Source organism: Bison bison, unplaced genomic scaffold (genome assembly GCF_000754665.1).
Source record: "Bison bison bison isolate TAMUID 2011002044 unplaced genomic scaffold, Bison_UMD1.0 scf7180017864072, whole genome shotgun sequence".
In the NCBI taxonomy this organism is placed as follows: domain Eukaryota; kingdom Metazoa; phylum Chordata; class Mammalia; order Artiodactyla; family Bovidae; genus Bison; species Bison bison.
The window spans coordinates 9839260-9847825 of record NW_011494644.1 but is presented as its reverse complement, the minus strand read 5'-3'; the positions used below and the strand labels follow the sequence as shown (position 1 = coordinate 9847825).

At 56.6% G+C, this 8566-nt stretch overlaps 1 protein-coding gene across 1 annotated transcript in view; it reads left to right on the top strand.

Moving 5' to 3' along the window:
- The window catches only part of GTF3C1 (general transcription factor IIIC, polypeptide 1, alpha 220kDa), an 81143-nt gene that overhangs the window by 67954 nt on the left and 4623 nt on the right, over positions 1–8566 (top strand). The window contains exons 29-34 of the mRNA XM_010837240.1: positions 1157–1250; positions 3625–3797; positions 4626–4913; positions 5522–5781; positions 7121–7401; positions 8154–8563. Of these exons, the coding sequence (XP_010835542.1) occupies positions 1157–1250; positions 3625–3797; positions 4626–4913; positions 5522–5781; positions 7121–7401; positions 8154–8563 (1506 nt within the window). The remainder of the gene's footprint in view (positions 1–1156; positions 1251–3624; positions 3798–4625; positions 4914–5521; positions 5782–7120; positions 7402–8153; positions 8564–8566) is intronic.

Below are 8566 nucleotides of genomic sequence, written 5' to 3'. Positions count from 1 at the left end.
ACAGAGACTTAGCAGCAAACATTGGCCCAAGTGAAAATCCCTTCACCAATACAATTTCTAATCAATCTTTTAACTACTCAAAAGAATCTGTGTTTAGACAGTTTAGAACATCTCCTGCCTCTCACAGTTGGGAGGCTCTGAACAATCACATGTGGCCGGAAAAACCTATTCAGGCAGGCTAGAGGATTTCCAAAGGAGTTTGTAGGTTAAACACTGTCACACCCAGGAATTATTAACTGGAGCTGTAAGCTAACTCTTTTTTCAGAGAGGTAGTGGGGGACAGCCCCCCATAAAGTCAGAGGTGTAGGTGAAAGCACAAAGCAGAAAGTAGGCAGTACTCTGATTTTGGGGGTAGATGTTCGAGAATTTCCAGGGGGACTCCTGAGGCTCGATCCCGCCTTTGCGTGTGCCGAGCCTCCTTCCTCATGACCTTTGTCATGGGCGGAGTACCTCACGCTGGCTACCGGCAGTGATAGAATTCCAGTTGAGCTACTCCAGATCCTGAAAGATGATGCTGTGGAAAGTGCTGCACTCAATATGCAATATGCACTCAATATGCAATATGCCGGCTCCCGGCACTAATTGACTGTGTTGTTCTTGTTCAGTCACTAAGTTGTGTCCAACTCTTAGCAGCCCCGCGGACTGCAGCACGCCAGGCTTCTCTGGCTTTCACCATCTCCCCGAGTTTGCTCAAACTCACGTCCATTGAGTTGATGATGCTATCCAACCATCTCAGCCTATACTCCAAAAGTTTAAAAATAATATAAATAAACCTGGATTTTTAAAAAATGGAAGCACTAACCACACATGTTCGTTGTCATGAAAACTTATTCCTAGGTTATGTCACCCCTTACCCACTAGAATAAAACTTTTTCCCTTCGAAAATGGACCAGTCTGTAAGGGGTAAAAACCACCATTCATTCCTTTTGTTTGGGTTTATGACTAGTTGAAACATTTGTATCACTGTCAGGAGATTAGAAAGATTTTTTGAGGTAGAATCCACCAGCAGGATGAGCGGTGGCCTGTGGCCCGTGGACTCACATGACCCTGTCCGCTCCCCCCTCATCTCACGTGGTCTGTGGGCTCACGTGGCCCTGTTGCACCTGCCCCCCATCTCACGTGGCCATGTCGCTACCCGCCCCCGCATCTCTTGCAGCGTGGATGACATCCACTTCCTGGTGCTCCAGAACCTGATCCAGAGCACGCTGGCCCTCTCGGACAGACAGATGGAGATCTGCCAGTCGTTCCAGGTGGGCGTTGGGGACACAGCGTCCTTTGCAGCAGCATTCCAGGACTTGGGACCCTTCCCAGGCTGGGGGCCCATGAGGTTTCTCCTCCTTCTCTTCTTACCTATGAGGTCTCAGGGGGCCTGATTGCCCCCCGAGGCTCCAGCCAAATGTTCATTCATCTTTTTTTGTTTCTTTGGTGTTGCCACATGGCTAGCGGGATTTAGTAGTTCCCTAACCAAGGATTGAACCTGGGCCACTGCAGTGAAAGGCCTGAGTTCTCATCACTGGACTGCCAGGGAAGACCCCCCTGCCCCGCCACCCATTCACTGAAGTATGGGCACAGGATCTGGTGACCTCCAAAATCCCTCCCAGGGCTGAGGTTTTGAATCTAACTTTGAAGGCAGACAATTAGGCAGAAGGAGAAATGAGCCATGACAAAAGAACTGAGAAGCTAATTGGCTATGTAGCATATCTTTTCCAATTATAGTGGACAAGTGTCAACATAGTTTGACTGTTAGAAAACGTCACCCGGTGGGGAAGCTGCCTTTCTGCGGGCGTTGAGTCTTGCACATCTCCTGAGAACATACTAGAACCGTGATGCTGCTTGGATTATAGCTGAATGAGGACGAAGGAGAAGGCAGATCTCCTTGACCCTGTGCTGAGCTTGGGAAAGTGGTGGGCTTAGTACTTTATAGGTGCGAAAACTTGGCTCAGAGAAGTTAAAAAGCCCATGACCAAGATCCCAGAGCTCGTTCATCAAACCTGAGTCTGTGTGGCTCCAAGGCCCCAGCGGAGAGGAGTCTGCTGCCCGAACTCATGCGTCCTTTCCCTTTTTTTTGGCTGTGCTGGGTCTTCATTGCTGCGTGGGCGCTTCTCTAGTTGCAGTGAGCACGCTTCTCATTGCAGTGGCCTCTCGTTGCCGAGCACAGGCTCTAGCGTGCCTGGCTTCGGCAGTTGCGGTGCGTGGGCTCAGCACTTGTGGCCCCCGGGCTCTGGAGCACAGGCTCAACAGTGGGGCTCACGGGCTTAGTTGCTCTGAAGCATGTGGAATCTTCCCGGACCAGGGATCAAACCCGTGTCTCCTGCATTACCCCTGAGCCACCAGAGAAGCCCTTATTTTTAATGATCACAAAAGTGTGTTCCAAGTAGACCTTATCTACGTTTGTATTTAATCTCACAACCTAAAATTCAGCTCCTACAGCTTACGTGACGAAGTCAAGCCAGTTTGGAACCTGAAGGAAGAAGTTAGAGAACAAAGGGCTGGTGGTGTTTCTTATCCCGCTGATGTGTTTAGATGGATGCTGTCCCAAACTTTAGGGCGTCTCAGAGTCAACTGGACAGCTCTTAGAGCACATGGACCCCAGGTCCCACCCCCGGAGACCATAGACCGGAGTGGAGGGGGCAGGACCCCGACAAGCTCTCCTGCCCAGTAGGAGTTAGAGCTGGCACAGCCTCAAGGGTGGGTCCAACCACCTTTTACATGAGAAAGTCCAGCCCCCAGGGTACAGCAGGAGCCTGGTCCCTGCGTCCCAGTGGGGCCTTGTCCCAGCCTCACTTTTCCTTCCTTCAACTCTGTTTCCAGGTGGGGCCTGGACTGTAACAATGGTGCCAAAGGGCTGTCACTCTCCCTGACTTCCCCAGGGCATGGAAAGACGCATGAGAGAGGTCGCCTGACCCCAAGTGGGACGCAGAACCTTCCTCCAGGGACCCCCACCCATGGCAGCAAGGAGTGGGAGGTCACAGGGATGAGGTTAGGGAATTCTTTGAGGGTCCAGTGTTAGGACTGGGTGGTCCCCCTGCAGAGGGAAGCCATCAGGGCTTTTGAGGCAGGGAAGGACATGTGGTCCGATGTAGGCATAAAAGGGCTACATTGCCTGCCATGCAGAGCGGTCAGAGGTGGGGGCAGGGAGCCCCAGGTAGAAGCCGGAAGAATAGGCAATCACAGGCAGAAGCAACGTGGTGTGACCCAGACAGACCGTGGCACAGCCTGGATGCTTCTGGAACATACTCAGAGTAGATCGGCCCAAGCAGATCTGCCAATGGCTCAGGTGGGAGCTGAAGGATACCCTGTATCAGAGATGATTCTGCGTCGGCTCCCAGCATCCATACATCCAGAGTAGGCGCGGGTGCAGCCTGCCTTTTCCGCCTGCCTGTCCTCTGCACTCTGTAAGGGGATGTGCTGGTGGGTCAAGGCTGCCCACGGGGCTGCGGGCTTCTTCTGGGCTCTCCCCCACTGCACCCCAAGTGTCCGTTCCGGCCTCCCAGCCTCTCCTGCCCCCTGCCATCAGCAGCCTTCCTCCGTGGATGACCAGCCATGGCGTCTGTGTATCCACTTCCCACCCCCACGCCCTGCTGGCTGGAGAGCCCCGCTCACGCCTGGCCTGCTGTGTTGCAGACCTTCCGCCTGTACCGGGACTACAAGGAACAGGTCCTGGTGAAGGCCTTCGTGGACTACCAGCGGAGGAGCCTAGTCAACCGGCGCCGGGTCAACCACACGCTGGGCCCCAAGAAAAACCGCGCTCTGCCCTTCGCGCCCATGTCCTACCAGCTGTCCCAGGCCTACCACAGGTGAGCAGGGAGGGCGGGCCTGTCGGCCGAGGGAGCGGAAGTGACGGTGTCCCTCTTCGTCAGCGGGCAGGGCAGCCTGGGCCCTTTGGCCTCTTGTGCGAGACCCAGCCTCTGGGACCAGCCTCCCATCAGCGCGCGTCCTTCCTTGTCCGGGAATAAGGTTCATGCCGGCTGTCTCTCGTAAGGGGGCATTTACCAGTTTTGCTGGTAGTTTGTTTCCTTTTTTCACATCAAGTTGGGTGAAATGAGTGTCCAACAATTAGGCCGGCTAAAAGTGCACCCTCCTGGTTGGGAGTGACCTCAGTCCCTAGTCCCACGGCTCAGAGCTCTACCAGGCTGTCTGCCCTGTGGACTGACACACTTCCTTTGGAAGCCATCGTGTTCAGACCCGGTTTGTGGCTCATCAGCAAGAGGGTGTTGTTACGAGGAATGAAAGTCCCCCCTCTGAACAGAGGCGAGGGCTTGCGTGCAGGCACCGAGTGGAGACAGACTGAACACACACGCCTTTCCCCTCCCCTCCAGAGGGGTCCAGGGCTCGCCTTGTGTAAAGCTGACGACAGAACGCACATTCATCTTCCCCAGTTCAGCACCGAGGGGCCTAGAGTGTTGGCTCGGGTGAAGAGTCACAGCACCTCCTTGAAGGCGCTCCGGGGAGCGGCCTCATGGAGCCTGCAGCACAGCGCCTTCGTCTGAGATGGAAAGAGGGCTTCCGGGGAGAGGCCGGCGTGTGCAGTGTCAGCGGCTGATTGGAAGCGCCCGCGGCCCATCCACCCCCAGGCTTGGGCACCCCGAGCTCAGAAAGGCCCTCCCCTTCTCGTCCTGTCTTAGGATTTTCACGTGGCGGTTTCCGAGCACCGTCTGCACAGAATCGTTCCAGTTCTTCAGCAGACTCCTGGCTGCGGGCAAGCGGGACCAGGCCGATCACTTTTCCTTCAAAGACCAAAACTGTGGCGAGCCTGCAAGCGACCTGGTGGCGTTCTCTTTGGACGGCCCTGGAGGAAACTGCGTGACCGCCCTGATCCTTTTCTCCCTGGGCCTTGTTTCTGTGGACGTCAGGATCCCAGAACAGATCGTCGTGGTGGACAGCTCCATGGTGGAGAACGAGGTCATTAAGAGGTGAGGGCCACAGGCACCGTCACTTGCCCTCAGGCTGGGCATCTGCCGTTTTATTTGCTCACTCATTCTCGTTTTTATTCACTCAACAAACACACTTCTCTGCCTTGTGCTTGGCATCATGTGGACCAAGACAGCAGAGTCTCGGCGGTGGTTCCCAGGAGCTGTGAACCGGGAATTCCAGTGCAGCGCCTCCTGATGATGCCTCTAGGCACCGGGGGACCCACAGGAGGGGATGGCTGGGCTGGGCCAGAGAAGGACCTAGGACAGTGTGGCCAGGAGGCATGGGGAGGCAGAGAAGGGGGACCATTCCTTGAGGGCTTGAGAGCTGAAGTGGGGTTTACTGGACAAATGGGTGTCTTTTGGACAGAGACCAGGAAGGGTTTCCAGGCAGAAGGACCAGCCCTTGCAAAGATGCAGGTGTAGGGAGTGGGGAGGGGAGTGTGGGAAGGTGGACGAGGCGGGTAATCTGGACACCAGGCCATGCTGACCTGACCTCAGCCAGATACCAGGGCCGTCCAGGGCCAGAGCACCGCTCCCTGAGGGGGCAGCCGGACCAGCAGAGAAGGCTCCGCCGGGCTCCAGCACCCAGGTCCATTGTCTGCTCCCAGCCTAGGCAAGGACAGCACCTTGGAAGAGGACGAGGACGAAGAGGAAGACCTGGACGAAGGCTCGGGGGCCAAGCGCCGGAGCATCGAGGTGAAAGCCCACCAGGCCTCCCACACCAACTACCTGCTGATGAAGGGCTACTGCGTCCCCGGCATCGTCAGCAACCGCAACCTCAACCCCAACGACAACGTCGTGGTGAACTCCTGCCTGGTCAAGTTCCGCCTGCGCTGCACCCCCAAGCCCACCAGGCTCGCGCTCACAGGTGAGCACCGCCCCTGCCCACCCCAAGGCCCAGACCCCCAGCTCATGGCCAGGCTCCCAAGGCTGCCTGGGGAAGCCACCGCTGACCAAACCAAAGGGAAAAGCAAAGGAAAACCCCTCCTGTCCTTAGCAGCTGACCGGGGCGAGGCGGGCAGTGGAGGGTGGGCGCGCGGCCCGAGTTGCCTGCTTGTTTGGGGAGCCCTGGGCTGTTCCTGCTGTGATTAGCGCTCAGCGTGATCTTTTTTACTTAAGTCTTTTGACCCCTTGCTGTGAAAGCTGAGTGTTCCACTTATATCCATTACCTCTTATCTCCTTTTTTTCCAGTTTTTACACGTTTTTGAGTTCTTGTATTGATTGCCTCTGAAACGTTAATGACTTACTTTCACCTCCGTTTCCTGCACCCTCGATATCAGGCACTCTCCTCGCTGCACATATAATGAGAATGCTACGGCCTCGTCCCTGCCCTTCTCACCCTTCCCTTCCCTGGCCCGTCTGACTCGCCTTCATTTTCACGTGTTGAGGAGTTTACTCTTGTAGCTAGTTTGTTTATTTTCGGCTGCACTGTGTCTGCATTGCTTTGTGCGGGCTTTCTCTGGTTGTGGTGCTGCGGCTCCTCACTGTGGTGGCGTCTCTTGTTGCAGAGCACAGGCTCCAGGTACAGGCTCAGTAGTTGAGGTACACGGGCTTAGTTGCTCCAGGGCATGTGGAATCTTCCCGGACCAGGAATCAAACCCGTGTCCCCTGCATTGGCAGGCAGATTCTTATCCACTGGACCACCAGGGAAGTCTGAGGTGTCTAGTTTCGTAACCACGATCAGTATCCCACGCTGTGTTGGGAGCTTGGCCTGGGCAAAAATGTGGCGACCTGAGGCCTGTGGTCTTAGCAGAAATACCTTGTCCAGGGAGTACCAGAAACCAGCCCCGGCGGGTGTGAGCAAAAGTGGGGATTTATGGAGAAGTCCCAGGGTATCTCAGAGGGTCTCAGAAGCCGTGAACATGTGAGCATCAGGAAGGGTGGGCCCGAGGCAGCCAGAGTGGAGGACCGCCGCCCCCCACTCTGTTCAGAGGCCCCAGCCCCGCCTTTTCCCCTTCACTGTGAGTTGTGAGCAGGAGAACCTTATGGCCCCGGGGATCCAGCTGGCTGCAGTCAAGGGCCCAGAGGCATGTATCAGGAACCTGACTGCCAGGGGCCCAGCCGTGTCCACTCAGAAAGCGACCCCTTGACTTTTGGAAAGCAGCGAGTCCATGTTGGCGTGCACCTGCCTCGGCATCGCTTGTATACTGGTCTGGGGAGGGGAGGAGCCCTCTCAGGGCTGATGCTGGTCCTCCCGGTCTCCACAGACCCTTCTCTGGAGGAGCTGACGGTGGGGCCCTCCTGCCTCCCTGACACCTTCACGAGGCTGATAAACAGCCCGGAGGACACCTGCAGCTTGGAGGAGTTCGTCCACCAGGTGGCGCTGTCTGGGTACCAGCCCGGAGACGTGTTTGCCGCCCTGGAGATCCAGGAGGCCATTGCAGCAGCTGGTTGCTTTGGGGTGGACCGGCTGGAGCTGAGCAAACAGTTCTTCGCCTTGGCCAGGACAGACAGTGAGCGCACCAGGACCTTCACAGACTATGTCCAGGTGAGCTGTGCTCTCAGGTAGCCCGCAGAAGCAAAAGCAGGAGTTGCAACTCCTGGGCCAGAGGCATGCTATGGGTGGGCTTGGTTTGGGGCGTGTGGAATTTTTTTTTCAAAAGTTGAATTGGTTGTCAACATTGAAGATTGCCTAAAACCCTAGCTTCTCCTGAAAGTTAGAAGGTCCGTCTGTCCTCTCTGGGCCCTGTTTCTTCAGCAGAGCTGGCTGGAGCCTCCCCAACCCAAGCCTTGGGCCTCGTTCTCCCCCAGCTCTCTGCTGTCTCCAGACTCCCTGCCGCTGATCCACAGTCTCGCTGCTTTGTTAGCACAAGTCCGTGTACCCAATGCACCGTGAGGCCAGACAGAATGAATCAACAGGGTTTGGAGCAGAGAAAAGTTAATTGCAGGGCCACGCCAGGAGACGACAGCTCATGCCTTAACAACCCTGAGCTCCTTGAAGGGTTTCAGCAGAGCATTTTTAAAGGGCAGGTGAGGCAGGGGCATCACGGGGTGTTGTTTTTGCAGAAGCACTGGGGCCTCGGGGTGTTGAGTCTGGGAGGAGATGGCCGGGCAGGAGACTGGTAAGGTCACATCAGCTTTGAGGGTGCAACTGTGGTTCCAAGAAGTCGAGGCAGAGGTCACCTGCCCTAAGGAGGTGGACTAGCCACTGGCTCAGGACGCTTAAAACACTCAGGCAGGGGAACGAGCCCCGATGCCCCTGGGGTTCCCTGCAGACCCCTCTGTCTCCCCTTTCCCTAGGACCTCTTAGAGCACCAGCAGGTGCTGGAAGTCGGCGGGAACACTGCTCGCCTGGTGACCATGGCCAATGCACAGCCCTGGCTCCTGCACTCGGTGCGGCTGAAAGACAAAGATGGGGGTGCTGACCTTCAAAGAGACGACCACCGGGCCAGACCGCCCGAGGGGCCTTCCAGCGAGGACAACCCCCCAGAGAGGCAGGCACCGCCCTCTCAGAGCCCCCAGAGCACCAAGAGACGTGGCAGCTGGGCCGGCGCTGACACAAACAGCCAGGGCGGGGCTGCTGACCCCAAGAGTGCCCTGGAGCCTCCCGCAAAGAGGCCTGCACTCCAGGACATACGCTTGGCCCCCAGCCCAGGGCCCAGAGCAGAAGAGGAGCTGGGGACTCTGGCACCTGCCCTTCTCGCGGCTCCTGA